Below are 19874 nucleotides of genomic sequence, written 5' to 3'. Positions count from 1 at the left end.
AATCTCAATTTAGGCTTTTGATCCAGACGTTTTCCCTCGGCTAGATCATCATAAAGGAGTGTTTGAGAAGTCTACTGTCTAACATGCTCGCCACATGACCACTCCATATGTCTATGCTTAATAACGTGAGCCTAAGGTATTGGGTTCGATCAAGCACCTCCACATCACCGACATACATCTGCCAACCCACACCTAAGATTCGCCGTAGGCACATCTGGTGACACTGCTCGAGACATCTCAAATGCTCCTTGTATGTTGTCCAAGTTTCACAACCATAGAGAAGAGTAGAGAGAACGCATGCGGCATAAACCGTAATCTTGATTGGCAGCAAGATCCCATGACGTCTCCTCAGACACCCGCCCAACTTTCCTAAGGCATCACTTGCCCTGCTGATCCGTAAAAACACCTGATCATCCAGGGCACTAGACATTCTCAGTGTGCTACCCAAGTATACAAATTTAGAGACAGCCGCTATCCTTGACCCACAGATATAAACCGATAGCTCATAGTATGGCATGCTCGGCGCAGGTTGATACATTAAGACAGATTTTCAGATTGATGCTCAGGCCCAATGCGCTTCAGGCAACCGCAAAAATGTCAACAAGATGCTGCATATCAGTCAGTGCATGAGCCACCAGATCGCAGTCATCCGAATAGAGCATGTCACGAATCGTGTTGGTGAGTACCATTGTACTTGCATTGAAGCACCTAATGTTGAACAACCCCCCAATAGGTCGGAACGAATATAGACACCATCAGAGCACCCTCCAAATGCAATCCGAAAGACCATGGTGAAATACAACGCACAGTGGGTGGGTGCTGGAATATCTCCCTGCTTACTACAATTTTCTACTGAGATAGGGTCAGTCAGCTTTCCCCCAATATTGATCACAACCTTCATATCATCGTGGAAGATCTTTAAGGTGGTTATAAACTTGTCAGGGCAGCCAATCTTTTTCAAACTCTCCCACAAAGCATCCCTATTGACTGTGTAAGAGGCCGTAGTTAAAACGATGAACAGCTGATACAATCCCTTTTGCTGTTCTATACATTTCTCCTGCAGTTGCCTGGCTGTAAAAATCATATCCACTGTCCCTCGACAACTTCTGAAACAACACTGCGTCTAAGGCAAAACATCATCAGCAAAGTGTTCCGGCATTCTATTTAGCATGATCCTACAGAGCACCTTACCGACTACTGATAGGAAAGAGATGCCTCGATAGTTTCCACATTCATCTCTTGTACCCTTCCCCTTGTATGGCACTACTATCAATGCATCCCGCCATTCATAAATATATACACGTATATATATATATACATGTATATATACATATAAATATATACATGTATACATACATATAAATATATACAAATATATACATATAAATACATACACATATATACATATAAATACATACATATATACATACATATAAATATATACAAATATATACATATAAATACATACATATATACATACATATAAAAATATAAAAATATATACATATACACATATAAATACATACATATACACATATAAATAGATACATATAAATATATACATATACATATATACATATACATATATAAATATATGAATGTATATAAATATATAGGCTTTTGAAAGCCAACCAAGTGCAATTAAGTAAAAAACCGGAGGCAAAATTTATTCCAAGGCAGCAAAACTAAAACTGGCTTGCCATTACTCTGTATGGGAATGTATGCACATTTTGGAATATTTTCTTTGAAATCATGACATTTTTTAACCAAATGTCAGAAAGTTCTCACAACAGATTATTATTATAATATAAAGAAATACCTGCAAATCACCACGTCTTGTCGTCTCAATTGAACGAAAGAAAAAAGGAAAACAATATGTAATCTCTATTTTAGTATATATCTTCACATAAAGCTGAATGTCTGTGTTTGGGTGTCTTGTCACGAATAGACTCCTATATTGTTCACTATTTAAAACACTGATTACACATAAGCATAGATGATGTATCGAGACACAGGAATGCGTATGTTGGATCTGGCAGAACGGAGTTTTATTAAAATTGTAGGGTCTGCGTTCGCGCTTGGTCCACGAAGTATGGAAATAAAAAAAAATTTAAAAAAAAAAAGTTTACAAGGGTTTTTGATATAGATGCACATAAAACACTTTGATAAGTATGTTTAAACATAATAGGTATTGTATGATAAAATTGTTGGGTCTGCCTTCGCGCCTGGCCTTCATAAAATGAAAATAGGTATAAACTTTAATAAAGACTGTTCATATCTATCTGCGTAAGCATACTTTGATAATTATATTTCAGTTTGAAGAAATATGGTATAATAAATTTATGGGGGGTTCGTTCGCACCTGCCCTACAGAGAATGTAAATATGTCACAAAGTTAAACAAGGTTTTTTAATATAGATCCACAAATAATTGTGATAAGTGCTTCAGTTTGAACAGGTATGGCATAATAAATCATGGGGGTTATCTATTTTATTTTTAGTTTCTTCCTATTTTGCGTTAGTTTTAATACCCCTAAATTCAACCCAAAATTACTACCCTACCTTTTCATAACCTATCATACTTTAATAAATCAGAGTATGTATATATATATATATACATATATATATATATATATATACACTCCTATGATTCGGTTTTCTTTTGTGCGTATGGTTATCACTATTAAACACCGTCTTTTTTATTTATTTTAAAAGAAAATACACTTTTCTTATATATTGGTTGTGGTCTTGCATTCACTAGCAAACGATCTAGCTGATTTGCATATTCTTTTAAACATTAATTTAAATTAATTCCCTATTATTATCTTCGGTTTTTTAATGGGATAATCATCTTTAGTTAACTATTACCTGTAATTATTTTCATGCAGATATTCTACATGATTTATACTTGCATCATATTTGCGAAAAGGGTTTACAGTACACACAAAATTGTTTCCATATATTTTTATGTATACGTATATATGTTTGTTAAACAAATCTCTATCTGTGTATATATATATATATATATATATATATATATATATAGCTATCAAGTGAACGTTTCTGTGTGTCGGTCTCCCTGTCTGTGTGTGTATATGCCTGTACATTTCCCTACGCAATAATTCTGTCAATTTTTAGTCTACTGACTCGAAATTTGTAATTACATAGTACTGAGCTTTTGGGATAATCTATGTGATCGGGAAGTTTGGCTGTTAAGGGGTCAAAGTCAAACGACTTAACCTTTGGGAACTCTACTCAACTCCTCCGATAATTAGGGGTCTAAACACTGTAAATTTTAGATAGAGGTTGCTTGAACGGGAACCTTACTCAATAAATTTGTGGTCTCTACCTAATTACTCAGAAAATTTATGGTCTAAACATTTGAAATTTTACATAAAGTGTATTCAGAGATAGGCCAAGCTTTTCGTCGGTTTGGTCGAACATTTTTAATTACCAATATATAAATGTATGTATGTATATATGTATGCTTGCATATCTGCCTAAAACTTTCGACAGAGGCGGCGGATTTTAGCAACACCATAACCGATTTTAGGTTCGCCATTTCATACGACAAAGATCGAATAATTGGCTACAAAACATTAACATCTTAACCTTCAATAAGGCACATTTCTACAGGCGAGGTCGTGTTTTTTCGCCGACATTTTTGAAAGATATGCTCTCCTTTCGATTGTCTAAGCTTAATGTAAACGTAAGTTACTTCCGGTTTGGCGGTTGTCGTAAATCGAAAGCCTTCGGGATTTTCCCGTTCCTTTCTTCCTTCGCGGTACGGGTTCGAGCATGCCTTCCTACTACCACATTTTTTTTTTTGCTCAACATACACATCCAAACTTTCGGGCAACGTCGGGCCGACATGATGCTGTATATGTGTGTATATATATATATATATATATATATATATATATATATATATATATATATATATATATATTTGTATCCTGCGTTTAACATTTCAGCGTGGTGTATTACTTTTTATTCAGTATAGTGTGAATCACGTAATATTATTTTCTTGCGTAAGACATGCAATTTTCTTAATATAATTTTTGAATCGTTTAATATTGTTTATTTATTATTCCATGAATCCTGTGGTGTGTGTGCAAATGTAAATTTGTACTTTGTGTGTTATTGCGTATATACATATATACCCGTTAGTGCATATATGCAAATACACACTTTAAATATCTTCACATTTAAACGCGTATTAATGTGGCCATACAACATGATTTAATGTAAAATACCTATTAGACAATTTTCATATATCTTACAAAATTACTTATTTATCAGTGTGATATTTTTATTCCCTTAGTTAAAAAGCATTTGCTGCTAGCGTTCATGTATCAACTCATTATTATAGTATTAATAAGAGAATATATGTTTCCCTGATATATACAGAGTGAAATTCAATGTACACACATGTTATCATATTTACTATTATTTTATAAAAAGAATGGATTTGAAGAGGAATAGGTACATTTGCTTTATTTAAAAACTGAATGAAAATATAGTCGTTATGTACCCAATTGTTCCCTGCATTTTTACCGTGTACATAAATTAGATCATAATTTCTCTTTCTATTCGAACTTGCTTATCTGGAACATAACTCATTTCTACTTGCATTTTAGCCCGGCCTTGCCCGGGTGTATTCAGAGGTATATTGAGCAAAAAAAAAAAAGTGGTAGAAAAAGGTAAGGCTCAAACTTGTACAGCGAAAAGGGAACAGAATAGGGGAAGACATCACGTATTTGCTGTTTCTACGACCGCCAAACCGTAAGTGACGTAGGCTAGAAAATCGAAAAGAGGGCACGACTTTCGAAAAATATGTACGAACAAAGCGACCATTCCTGTTGAAAAGTGTCCAGTAGAGTGTGAAAAAAATAAGGTTTTTAGCCAATTTTTCTGTTTCGTCGTCTGAAGGGTCGGGCTTAAAAACGATAGTCATCTTGTGAAAATCCGTCGCCTCAGTCGAAAGCAAACACACATACATTTCTATATTTAGCTCTAATTTTCGACCCAAACCGATTAAAAACTTGACCTATATCCGAATACCATTTACGTAAAATTCTAAATGTTTAGAAAATACATTTTGTGAGAGATTTAGTAGAGACCGCAGTGGTCATTTTATTTTTGAATTTGACCCCTATTATTCCCCCTTGGCATTTATGCTTTAAGGCACAAATAAAGTCATTAAGTTGAAACCATGCACAAGGAACCTATACCTAAAATTTCACTTTTTTTATATCCAAAATTGGCGGATGAGTTCGATAGAGTTCTCAACGGTCACCTCGTTGAACTTTGATCCGTTAACATCCAATTTTCTGGCCATAAACACATTACAAAGATTTTCCCAAATTTCAGTACCGTTGTATCAAATTTCGAGTCTGTAGACTGAAATTGACAATTGAAATTTGAAAAGTACACAGACAGAAAAAGAGAGACACACAACAGATAGACGGACTCTTTCACTCGTATAGATATAGTAGCTTTCAGTCCGGCCTTGCTTGGGTGTTGTGAGGTGTGCGTTAAGCAAAAAAAAAAGTGGTAGTAGGAAGGCAGCCTCCCACCTGAACCGCAAAGGAGAAAAAGAACGAGAGACACCTGACGTCTTAGCTGTCACGATCAACGCCGAACCGGAGGAGACATAGGTGTTCATTAAGGCTAGACAATCGAAATGGGAGTATCACTTTCGAAAATATCGCCGAAAAGTGCCCAATTGAAGTTTGACAATAAGGCTTTTAGCAAATTTTCGATATTTGTCATCTGAATGGTCGCTCGTCAAAACCGTACTGATATTGTATAAATCCGCCGCACCTGTCGAAAATTTTAGGCAGACATACAAACATACATACATTTATATATTGGAAGCTAAAAATTTTCGACCTAAACCGATTAAAAAGCTTTCGCAATCTCTTTCTGTGAAGTTGCAAATGTTTAGAACAGATTGAGTAATTTTGAAGAGACCGAAGCGGTAATTTTTTTTTTAAGTTTGACCCCTATTATGCCCCCTTAATATTTATTATTTTGGGCTGAGATCTAGATATTAAGTTAGATCAATGTCTAAGAACATTTTGGTAGAGTTCTCAAATGGTAACATCTTTGAACATTGAACTTTAACAGCCAAAAGTTGTCCGGAAACCAATTACAAAGTTTTCCCAAATCTCACGACCCTGTATATAAAATCTTGAGTCTGTAGACTGAAAATTGACAAAGCTATTGTGTAGGGAAATGTAAACAGACAAACACAATTCCACTTTTAGAGATTTAATACATAGATTACAAATCGACTCCATATTCTGTGTGTGTCTGTTCTGGTGTAGCTGTTATATTTACTGATTTGGGGGGGTGGATATCTCTAAACATATATCGGTATACTATGCTTTCCTAGTTTTGTCCAGACTTATTTGTGGTTATCTATATTTTGTTACATTTAGATTCATTTTTCCAGGAGTTTGTTAGCTATAATTATGCACAATCAGTAATGTTTATATAAGCGAATCTATTTTATTAGTTGAACTGATAAAATATGGATACATCAATTGTATTTCTGCGCTACTATTTATTCAATTTAGTTATTAATTATTAATTATCATATCTTAAAATAATGAGAAATTAAATTGATTGCGTTTTTCAACAATGTAAGTTGAATTATACATTTCGGCATTTTATCAAATAATAACTTTCATATTGTTACACATTTTAAAATGACTTATTTCCTTATTTTAGCCTTGCAGTTTAAGACAAGATAAATAAAGCACGAGTTCCAAACTTTGGAAATTGTAAAGATAAATAACATTGTAAGATGATAAACTATTTGCTATCAATTCCTTATGGTCAGAAATTTCAAACCGTCTCATCATTTCTATAACCCATTTTCTCATTCATACTACATTATTTCCTCATTTACTGCATGATGTGGTTAGAAAACTAAATAACGCCTGAGTATATTAAATTTATAAGCGAATAGCAGCTGTTAAGGATGGCCATGTATAGCAAGCACTGTCTGAAGAAAAATATAAATCTGCTCTGTTGTACCTTTTGACTAAAACGGGGGATTAAGTGTATGTATCTAAGCAACTACAAAAACTATAATTAATGTTAGGTTATATTAGCTAAATATAAGCATAATACTATGCCTCACTAGCTTTTAAAAAAGTTATTTTCCCGCAGCCAGTAATTACAAAATATTTTGTTTCATTACAATACCATGCACGTAACTATCCATCCCAGTACTCCATCTTTTATATTTTACATAATTCTTTTCAATATCTTTCGTCTTTTTATGATGGATCTTTCTGTCTCTAATCATAAGTACTACTAATAGATATGGTTTCGTTTTACTGCTTAGTTTGTGTGGGCTTATAGTTAACTTATTAAGTTGTAATTCTTTGTCTTGATTTTTCTTTTGTCGAGTCTCCGGTTTACTCACCTGCGTGTTCGGGACGCTGTTTTTCTCATTACCTTTAGTGCACAGTACAGGACTCGGTTTGATGTCATTTTATTTGGTCTAAATTTTCCCTTCCTCACATTGCATTTTATTGCGCTCCCCCCCCACGTCTAAATCGCTTTTCTTTCTGTTATAAATTATGAGCTCTATCTCAATTTAAAACACCAATCTTTAGTTGCATTTCACAATCATAAATACTTTCTAATTGGGATTCCCATCTGTACTGTAAAATAATTATCGACTGAAAGCAATGAACAATATTCGAGCAGACTTATACCTATTTATTTCCACATGTAAAATCCAATAGTTAAATTAAATAGCTGTGAAATCAAGCCACTGTATTATGCACTCTACGACTATCATACTCATGAAAGTGAATTCTTATGCTCTAAGGTGAAGTTTTACAATTATCATGGGGGTAGTTGATTGATGTTTATTCGTTTTGTAAAAAAAAAAAAAAAAAAAAAAAAAAAAAAAAAAAAAAAAAAAAAAAAAAAAAAAAAAAAAACGTAATGCAAAAGAACTAAAACATTCAGTCGTATTTATTTGTAACCTTAACAAAGGTAAAATAAAAACTTCTGATCAGTCTTGTATTACTCAAGAAGTACTTCAAACAACGTATATTTCTATGCCGAACTCGAGAATGGTCACGAAACTTAAAAAACGGACATTTTCATTAAAATCTAGGCGTACGCATATTCGGTTCGTTTAAGGCATACCTCGACAAAAGACAATTCATTGTATAATTAGATTGCATTCATTATTAATTAGAACTTAAATTTTTGGAAAATGACTCTTACAAACTAGTTTATCCACTGTGCCTTATATATTTACGGAATTTTTGAACGAATAAAAATAGCATATTTCATATAAAAAGCTCGACAAAAAGAGAGTTATTTAAAGATACTTTTTAAAGCATAGATTATATCGTTCAAATATCACAGTCAAAATGCCTATGCAGAAGAATAAGGTGTGTTTTTAAATACTTATTTCACGAATTTTGTAATAAAAGATAGCAAGCACTCCTAATCTACATCCATAAAAATATAATTTAAATACTAGCAATGTTATACTATTCGTATGACTCGATACACCTGTATCATTACAGTTTAATTTTATTACATGTCCTAATACTAAATGTTTTCTTTCGAATATTAAGTCATATACGAAAATACTACTAAGTTTCTTATGCTAACGTCTACAGTACGATTGGAAAGGATCGACATAAAATTATGAATTCAGAAATTTTAGAGATCAAAGTGGCCAATTAGTGTGTCTTTTGCAATACAATGGTATTGTATGGTTTTATGCTCAAATATACGATAAAATTAAAGCAAATTTAACAATCTTCCCGATTATACTCTTTTATGAATTGTAAACAGAAGTTTCTAATCTCTTGTAAAAATATGGCTACTAAATTTACAATGTTTAAATTAGTTGATTTGAAACTAGAACTTTTCACTAACTGAAACAAACACAAAAACAGCTCTCATGCGTTTTTTTTTTATATACATGGCAGTCGTGTTAAATATGTTACAATACACCTATTCAGGACCAAGGAACCCCTCACGGTTTTAGTGAAAATGCCATTCGTTGCGGAATTATATCGACACTAACCTTATTTGTAGATAATCTGATAACGAACTAATAGTGTAATTTAACATTTGTCTGATTAAAGATTTGTTTGTACCTGGAAGACGTAAGGTCATTTTTCCACATGGTTTACATTTAAATCGACAAATAAATAAGTACATCACTGTTGAGAATTTTAATACAAAATTAAACAAAACAAAAAAATAATATATATTTAGATCTGTAACAAAATACAGTAGAGGATACAATCAATTAACGACATTAAGCTGGGCCCCAGAGTAACCAGTTAGTTCTTTCTGGACCGCACTGAAAGAAATTATCGAAACAGCAAGTTTGTTATTAACATGAACTGACAAAACAAGATTTACCATTTGAGAATCCAGTTTATTTAACATTATTAAGCATTTGTTAATCGCTAAGAAAGTGCATAAAAACAGTCCGATTAATCGTAATTTTAAATAACACAATATTTTGCCCATCAAGGCAAAACTTAAGCAGAGTTGATTATTCCCGTAGCTCTTGAAAATTGCGAAGTAAAATCTTACTCCGGAGAGAAAAATAAAAATTGGACATTTGATTGTAAGGTGCCTATGTAGGCTACAGCCAGAAAATTTCGTGATAATACGTTGTATATTTTACGATGCTTAGAGTAAGAAATATATGCAGTTGTGCTAACAGAAATTCGATATATTAATTCCTTGCCAATGGGAAAAGGAAAAGTTTAAGCATGAACTTCCACAGCAACGATTATTAATTAGCTTCGTTACTTTCAGATTTTTAGAAGTAATTATATGGCAATAAACACTATACCTTTTCGTAGCGTTATTAGTTATACTCTAAAAACAAAATTGAAATACTTTATTCAATTTTCTTTAAATGAATTTAAGAAAAGTAACATTTACATCATATACAATCGCGCATAAAGGATGGGTATTTTATGCAAAAAGCGCCGCATTTACACGACTACAGTTCATCCAAGAACATAAAGACGTAGTAACATCAGTCATTAATTTACAACTCGACTCTAATGTTTTTATATATATATATATATATATATATATAACTGAAATAATGCTTTTACATATTTTTTTATTACAAGCCCAACATATACAGATATAATAATCAACATCTATTTAACAGATTTTTATTTTTTATTTTTTATTTTACACACACAACTATAGACAGTCTGGGCATATATGACGACACAATTAGATTTTACTAAGTAATAGTTTTAATTGATTTAGTCAATAGATTTATCTCATTAGAAGGGAAATTAAGTATTTTATTAAAACCGTATTGTCATTTTTCAGTTGGAAACGATGGTTATGTATATGCATCCGATTAAAAGCAGTCGGATGTACCGAAATGAAATAAATTCCGCAATCGTCTCGGGAATTCAAAATACATAATAGGCAATAATTCATCCATATTTATGAATTATTTTTCTATAGTCGGTTTACGTAGTCGTATCACCGAGTCAGAGTATTGTTCGTAAATCAGTCTAAAAACATTCAATGTGACAGTTAAACCGATACGCTATTATACCTACATACTCAAACGTGTCAAAGATGCACATATTACCAGGCAACGGTTTAGCTTCATTAATTCGTTGTATGCAAGTATTTTTAATTTGAGGAAAGGAAAAACCATCAATAGTGAATAATATATAGTATTATTGAAGCTTTTGAGAGAAGGAATGCTTTCGATTATAATGCATGCCAAATCGATTGCCAAGACTTTGTAATTAAATGATCACATATCGAGGGGTCGTTAAGACAAACTAGTAAAATACATTCCTATTTCTCCATTGTATATTTGTCTTGAAAAAAAATTACTTTATCGGTTTGGAGACAGTGTTGAACTATCAAATATACTAGGAGACTAAAATGTTAAAAGGTAATTCAAACCGGCACTTTAAGATAAATTAAAGGCTGCATGCACAAGAACTTATAAAATTGTATCTCATAATCTATGCGATAAGATTGAGTAGATACATTATGCATGAACACATTGGGTGATTAAATAGGCAGGTTTAATTCATATCAAAAGTATAAAATAAATATTGTCCATGAACAGTTGCGTTAGGTTTAAAATACAGCGGTCAGTATTGAACTAATTTAGTTATGTGCAACTCGTCAAAAAATCTGAAAGTACCGACGTACAAACGTCGACGTTCGGTTAGAAATAAAAAAGCGAATACAAACGTACATATCATATACTGCTATGTGGCGGATTACGAAGTCCTCAGCTCATTGTTCCATAACTGAAGAAAAATAAATAGTAAGACTACTATCAATGTGTTATTTATATGCCTTTGGCCGGTTTTTCTTTTCGAGTTTTAAACGAGGTGTATAGACCTCCACAAAGAATAGCACAAATAGTAAATCCTTGTCCAACAAGACGGAGACGCATATATTTCTGAGATTTCACGGCGTCTCCTAATTTCATCTGCCAGAGTCCATGGCACAGCGCATATGTTGTTAGACCAATTCCTGCAAAGTATATAAAGTAAATACTGTTTTAATAAAATATAGTTCATAATATTTGAATATACAGCAATACCGTTTACTGTTCGAACATACGATTTAAATTAGAAATTAAATCGTATTTGGAACAATTGCCAGTGTTTACTATTATGTCTATCATTAATTTACAATCCGATTAAAAAATTTAGAAAACCAATTAGCAAATTTATGACATGCTGCATTATATATAATAAAAGGCTTCTTAAATACTATTTTCCCCTACCAATTTGCTAAATTGGTTACCAGAATATTTTCCATTATATTTTCAAATTAAACACATTCTATATCATTTTACGTTTACTACATCGACATAATGTATAAATATATATGCATATTGAATATATCAGTTCAGTAAATTTCTGCTCACAGATCGTATTTCTGCAAAATATTACCACAAGCAGTAGCACTGATTTTAATGTCAAGAATTTAAGGAAGGCTATAGAGTGAATAATCCGGAATCTATTGACAAGTTATTGAAAGTATTACTGCTTGTGGTGATCAACTGCTCTACCTGAAGGGGACAATGTCTAATACATAGAAGCACAGGATATGGTAACGAAGATACGTTTTTTTTCAGATTTACGATGCAGAATACGATGCTTTCCGGCCCTTTGTTACACTATCTGCCTAATTTAAGGTGTTATTTGATGATATTAGGTCGTATTTGTACGTTCAACTTAAAACATTTTTCAGAATGAAATATACTGTAGTGTATTTTATAACACATTTTTAATGCCGCATCCCGGGTTTCTATCGCACTACGTGAAGTTTCGTTTCATTTTAAAAACAAGTACAGGGGTGCGATAGAGTTTAGAGCTTGACCGATTATGCATAACCTATTTGGTTTTTAACTGTAAGAGTACACACGTGAGGGGAAAAATGGGCCAAACAAATGTTATTGCAGTGAAAGCAAAGTTGAACAATGAAACAACGAAACCAAAACGAGTCTAATAACACAAAACAAGTGGAATCGCATTCCATTGATTTCTTTAAAATGAATATCCTTTTAGATATGTTCTCAACCAGAGTGGAACACTGCGTGGAGGAAATGCTATTCCATTCGCTTTACACAGCTTTCCATGGGTTGTTCAAAAATTTCTTCTAGTCAATGCACAAGTTATGGAACAAGTATTCTCGATTGGGTATGAATCGGGGATTTGACCTGCCCTAAATATCACATCAATTGACTTATCAGCAAACCATGTTCTCGAGACTTTAGCAGTGTGTGCAGGGGCATTACCATGTTAAGAAATAATGTTATGGGATATCCACAGGTTCTGGATATTTGGTAACAATCCTGTTTCTAATACAATGTATTTCTTTACATTTATTGACTTCTCACATCTAATTAGGTCCAACTCCTGCTGCAGTAAAAGTTCCATGCTATCATCCTCACATTCCCGTATTTAACTGTTGTTTTTATGCACTTTGGCGAAAGTCTTTCTCCAGTCTTCGATTACACCTTTCGGGAGTCTCACTAATGAGAAAATCTGGATTCATTCAACCAGAAAACATCCCCGAACCAGTCTATCTTTCTTGCCATAACCCGAGAAAAATCTATCGTTGGTATTCTTAGGGAGAACTGGTTTCTTTGCACATCTTTTAGAAGTTCTCATTTTTCGTATTCATCTGGATATAGTATATCTAGTAAAATTCAAGGCCCTGTTTCGAATTCTTTGCTATGGTCAACATAAGTGTTTTTGGCAATCCTTCAAATCAGTTAATTTAAGCTTGTCCTTCAAAGCAGTCCCAGATTTTTTACTAAGCGTTCCACTTCGAAGCCTCGACTAATTCGCTTTAGGTTATCGAAAATATGCATGTAAATAATTTCGACTGCATAACCCTGCAACTCTTTACATCCGTGCCAAGATGCGGTCTTACCAATTTTAGGATTCATTTTTCAACCTTTTTTTTGTATGCTATAATATCTGCAAAGAAGAAATTTCCATTACTATTACAAATTCATAGAAAAATATTGACAAATCACTTCCTTTCACACTTACCATTTGTTTTGCTTATGAGTGGTTAGAGAATGCATTCTAAAATTAAAAATGATGCAAAAGATGGTAATATACCTTGTAATACATTTACATTAGCTTATAATATTCATAATATTAAAGGAAAACCAACAGTTTTCAGTATCGTTAGATAATATCTATGCATTTTGCTAGGTGAAGTTTTATGCTATTATTTTATAGCAGGCAGAGCGGATTAAAGTTCTTAGAATTTACTGGTGAATATTTTAATATAACTAATGTATTCTTTTTTTCCAACATTAAATTTATCGTTTTCATGTACGCTGAAAACGAATCACATTAAAATGTCGTGGGGATTAATTTACGGGATATTATGTTCATTAAGTGTAAACTTTTCTTTACATTGAAAATACCGAGGCCCAGATGCTACTCAAGGATAAGTGTTATAGAGCGTATAGTAGTCAATAGAATATTGTTACCGTTAGCAATGGGGATTTGGATTTAAGAAGGCGGTTCAAAAATTGTTTATGTTGGACTTGAATACGACCAAGTTGTAGTCAGCTAAGAAGCAGGCAATTGCAATTATAAAATTTGGAATTTACGTCTCGGTTTATGCGCAGATAAAGAGCGGGGAAAATTGCTAGCGGTTTCAGCAAGACGGGTGTTTTTCGTTAAAGATTGGCAAGAGGGCAGAGATTAGACCCAGAACGAGCATCTCCATGGAAATAACGATAAAAAAAGACACGTTGTGTACACCTGTGGGAAAGAGGTTGCAAGGAAGAGAAAACGAGCATCCTTCCGCAGTTAGGAAGTCTATTTTTAACTCTAGACAGGTAGGATAAGCTGCTTCTTGCATCTGTCTAGATTTTGAAACAGTACTCCATACTTGGGCATACTAACCTTTAGATCATTGCATCAGTTAAATATCTACTGGAGCGGTAGAAGGATCCCTCCCATTTTCCAGCGACCTTGACAGACTTGATGTTCGTGTTCCCTTGTAGATAAGCAGTAAAGGTCAAGCCGAGAAGCTCGTCACTACATGTAACCGCCAAGACGAGCGCCATCATTTTCAATTGATGCCACATGGTGATCAGAGCGTTGATGTGAATAGAAATTTGGTTTTAGATGCACGAGAAGTAAAACGCCACACATTCTCCACTGTACCACGTGCTCATTAATTTACATATACACAAGACGGACTCATGCTCAGGTAAGCTACATCCAATATGTTTAGTGTTTCGACTAAAAATTGGCTGACAGATTTGGTAGAGTCTGTAAAAGCTCACTTCCAAAGTTGACCTAAATGGATTAAAAGATTGTTGCATGTGTGAATTAACCTTTAAGAAATGTCAAAGATGTAGATAAAAAATGTGCTTAATAGATTAGTAGACACCTCAAAAAGCCAGATCTCTTGAACGTTAAGGTTATGCCCGGCCAGAAAGCGATTAAACAGCTATGAATTCACTGCAAAATGTTAAATGTAAGGACCAAAAACTGGCTGAATAATTCGTTAAAGACCGCAGAGGTAAAATTTAGAACGTTGACGTCACTTTTGACCACTTACTATTTTTTTTATTTATCAAATTAATTTGGATCCATGTCCAAGTAACCTACGTATTAAGGTTACATGGTTTAGACCCAAAAGTGAAATCGTTTACAGTAAAATTTGAATAAAATCTGGCTTAGATTTTCCCACATCTCCCTAACCCTTATGTTACATCCTTAATCGAGACTCGAAATTAAGACTCCGGTAGGAAAATGTATAGAATTTAACTTTTCTGGATTAAAATAGAAGACACTAAACAGAAGACATCAAACTAAAGAGAATCGTTTACAATATGGATCGGAGCTTCAATTCAGAATGGGTAACCAGAAGATTTATAGTCTTGGTTAATTATAGAGGGTTATGTAAACTTTAGTCACTGTAGGGAATATTTTTTCATACAGTGATTTAGTTACTAAAATAAAACCGTCTTAAATTGTTAACTTTTAGGGCATGAATTTTATTAGAAGTATTAGAGTTCATTATTTCCAAGCCTTTAAATATGAACCAGTTATATTGCTAGAGAGTAAACTCGCTGTCACAACTGTATGACAAAGAATCTAGAATGCATTCTATGCATTCGTTGGCGCGTGGTCGAATTTGTAACCAACTCGCCGAATCAGTTTCCGGAGCATATGGTGAACCTAAAACCGGAAAAATGCCAAGAGATACATGCTTTAACAAGTTAAAACACTACATCAAACCAGGATTTTCTAAAGATTCTGGCGGTCCGTACATACTTGCGGATCTGTATCGAATTAGGACGGTTTTTCAGTTTAACTGAAGAAAATTAACAAATAAAAAAAAAAAATCACTAAAATAAAGTTTTGAAAAGCTAAAAATTTGCGGTTTTGTAATATATATATTCCAAGAATTTACATTCTTTACCAATGAAAAGATTGCAAGTCCCGTTTTTCAAGACGTTTGTTCAAAATGTATATATTGAGCAAGAAGTCATTTTTCACTGACGCGTTAATATGAAAACGGTAAAGGTACAGTGTATTATTCGAAATATCCGGCGTGTGCGCGCGTCTGTTTTGTGTTCACAGTAGTTAGAGATTATAAGTTCAGCCATTGTAAAATCTTGACGGATTGTAACTTTAGCGTACTGAATTTTTCTATTGACATCATTTTTTTCTAGGGCGAAGAAATGTAAGAAAAAAATTTAAAATTAATTCTATATTATATTACACCAATTGAATATAGAAGTATATCAACAATAAGCCATAATATTATTTTAGTTTATTCAGTCTAAATACCTTTTGAGTCAGTGTAACGACTGTAGTAAACGAAAAGACTTACCAAATGGAACCGCGGGATTTTGTTTAGTTTTCTGAATAATTTTCTCTTTCAATCCTTCCTCCGGTTCGTAATCAAAAAAACGTTTTCCCTCAGGTGGAGGGGTAGCAAATTCTGACACTTCGTCATTTCTCGGCAGTATCGGAGACATTGTACTGAGAGGTGTAGAAAGGCGCTGAGGGGGATCGAATTTAGTCTCAAAGAGAACCACAAGATTTAAATAGTCTCTGTTTAGCTGTTTTTATTAGCAATTGTCGTCATTTTATTGGTTAATTATTTTGTATGTTACAGGTTCTCTTTGAATAAATATTATATGCAAATATGTAAAGTGCCTACGATAAAAATAATTGTTCAGAAAAGAACAAGAAAAAAACAAATCGCTCAAAATAACATCAACAGATATAATATCTATAATATAAAGCTTAATGTCTACGTATGTATGTGTGTGTGTATGTCTGGTCAAGAATAGGATCCTATATGGTTGACTTTTTTAACAAAACTGATTATATATAATGATGGAAGATGTATCGAGACACAGGGATGGGTATGTTTGATCCTGAAGAACAGTGGTTCATTACTATTGTGGGGTCTGCGTTTGCGCCTGGTTTACAAAGTATGGAAATAACAAATACAAAATTCGAAGCTATCTCTTTACAAGCCTTCCTTTTTATACCCTATCATACTTTCATAAATCAGAGCCATTTTCTCTAGGCTGGTTTGAAGTCAACGACGGGTACGTTTGGTAGTATATATATATATATATATATATATATATATATATATATATATATATATATATATATATATATATATGTATATATACATTGAGGTCACCACTTATTAAGGCCCAGAAGCCAATCAGGGATAAGGGTTATTGGGTGTACCGTGATCAATGGGATAGTATCATAGTAATAGTTAGTATTGGATATTTTATAAAATGGCATTACTAAACGGGAGCGGTTCATCAGGAATTGGTTTGTGTTGGACTTGAAGACATCAAAGTTGAAGTCGGCAGGGAAAACGCTCAAGCGGCAGAGAGTTCCACAGGTGTGCAGTTCTAAGAAAGAAGCTTTGTTCATGGAATCTACATTAGATTGAGGCACGGATAAAGAGTAGGGAAACTTATTGAGAGTGGTTTCAGCAAGTCGGGTATTTTTCGTGAAAGATTGGCGAAGGGGAGCCAGATAATTGAGCTCAGACGAACACGTGCCATGGAAATAAAGATAAAACAGAGACAGGCTCGCAACGTCTTTTTGAGGCTGCAGGAAGTGAAAGAGGATCCCCCACCAAGACATGAAGTCTAATTTTGTACTCTGTCAAGGAAGCTAAGGCTGTTTTTAACAGTTCCTGTCCAGATGTTGCAGCAGTCCTCCATTCTTGGACTTAATTGGCTTTTATATAGATAGAAAATTGCATCATTAGTGAGATATCTTCTGGAGCGGTAGAAGGATCCCACCATTTTCTAATCGGCCTTGGCCACAGACTTGATGTATGTGTTCCATTTCATGTAAGCAGTAACGGTCGAACTCAGAAGCATATCCAAACATGAGACCTCTCCTAGACGATAGCCATTCATTTCAATTGATGCGTTTATGTAATGATTAAACCTTGGTATTAGATGCATTGAATGTACCCAGCCACCTCTTCCCTCACAGTACCACGCGCTCAAGATCTGAGGAGAGAGAATCAGAGAGAACATTGTCATTTACGGCATTTGATGTGTTGCCATAGGTAGTCGTGTCATCCGCATAATATGTCAACGAATGATTTAAGTATGTGTTTTTTGGGAGATCATTGATGTAGATAAAGAGGAGATTTGGGTCGAGGATGGACGCCTGAAGGACTCTAGTATAAACACTGTGCACCTCTGATTTCCGCCCATTAACCTTATGAGCCTATCAGAGACAAATGATTTAATGATTGAGAAAACATTTGCAGTTTACTGTAGCTGGAAATCTTGTGAAGTGGGACTTTATGCCATACCTTATCGAATGGCTTCGATATGTCAAGAGCAATTGCCCTATGAAAAAAGCCAGTGTGTAGATATTCATACATAAATGTATATATATATATATATATATACATATATATATACATATATATATGTATATGTATATTTATATATATGTATATATATGTATAGATATATTTATATATATAAATATATATATATATATATATATATATATATATATATATATATATATATATATATATATATATACTAGCAAAAGTACCAGTCTTTGTACTGGATTCAAAAACAGCCTATAGAAAATGGACTCTAATTTTAAAGTATGATAGATAGGTTATGAAAACGAAGGGATGCAAAGAGATAGCTTCGAATTCGGGGGTATCAAAACCAAAGCAAAATATGGTGAAAGTAAAATAAAATAGATAAGCCCCATAATTGATTATACACACCGGTTTACACTGAAACATTTATCACAAAATTCTGTGGATCTATATTTAAAAAAAAACTTGTTAAACTTTGCGATATATTTCCATTCTATGGACGTCAGGCGCGAACGAACATCACATAATTTTATTATACCATATTTCTTCAAACTGATACATAATTAACAAAGTATACTTACGCAGATAGATATGGAAAGTTTTTTTTTATTAAAGGGTGTGCTTATTTCCAATATATGGATGCCAGGCTCGAACGCAGACCCCACAATTTTATGATACCATCACTATTTAAGTTAATCATACCTATCAAATATTCTTATGTACATCTATAACAAAAAAAAAACACTTGTAAACGTTTTTTTTTTAATTTTTTGTTTTTATTTCCATACTTTGTGGACCAGGCGCAAACGCAGACTCACCAACTTTAATGGATCATCATTATGTCAGATCAAACATACCCATTCCTGTGTCTTGATACAGCTTCTATCATTACATGTAATCATTTTTTAAATAGTCTACAATATAGGAGCCACATATATATATATATATATATATATATATATATATATATATATATATATATATATATATATTATTCCTTTATTAGAATTCATTTTTGAGATGAGCATTATATATTAATTTATTTTTATTTCGGACTATTATTCTCATCTTTAGTAGACAACAACTATAATGCTCATCTTTATTAGACAACAACTACGGATGACAGTGATTACTGAGAATACAGTTAGGAGATTCGAAGTTCCAATCCGTCGCGGGTACCGCTCGACGAAGGCCAGAGGAATAGTTGGCCGAAAGGTTGTGACTAAACAAAACCAATAAAAAAGATAAAAAAAACAACAAATAATAAAGATGAGAATAATAGTCGGAAATAAAAATAAATTAAAATATAGGAGCCTATTATATATATTGCTGACTGTGTGTGTGAGGGGGGCTAGTCACGAATAGGCTCGTTTTTTGTTTGTTTACAAACATGGGGTTTGAGCACTATAAAATTGGTGGCGGATGTCTATAGAAATAGACATTCTTACGAGTTATTTAAGGGCGTCGA

At 33.3% G+C, this 19874-nt stretch overlaps 1 protein-coding gene across 1 annotated transcript; it reads right to left on the bottom strand.

Annotated features, from left to right (window-relative positions):
• Positions 1 to 10709: 10709 nt before the first annotated feature.
• LOC145284037 (HIG1 domain family member 2A, mitochondrial-like) lies at positions 10710 to 16608 on the bottom strand. The gene is made up of 2 exons (XM_080133124.1): positions 16397 to 16608; positions 10710 to 11542 (listed from the first exon to the last, which is right to left on the bottom strand). Exons 1-2 carry the CDS (start codon positions 16542 to 16544, stop codon positions 11355 to 11357), a joined length of 336 nt encoding a protein of 111 aa, XP_079989250.1. The 5' UTR covers positions 16545 to 16608; the 3' UTR covers positions 10710 to 11354.
• Between the last annotated feature and the right edge of the window lie 3266 nt (positions 16609 to 19874).

The sequence above is a fragment of the Euprymna scolopes genome, chromosome 8 (assembly GCF_053919585.1).
Source record: "Euprymna scolopes isolate OS-2025 chromosome 8, ASM5391958v1, whole genome shotgun sequence".
NCBI classification, from domain to species: Eukaryota; Metazoa; Mollusca; class Cephalopoda; order Sepiida; family Sepiolidae; genus Euprymna; species Euprymna scolopes.
Note: the sequence above shows the minus strand (reverse complement) of the source record. Positions and strands in the feature narration are given on the sequence as shown.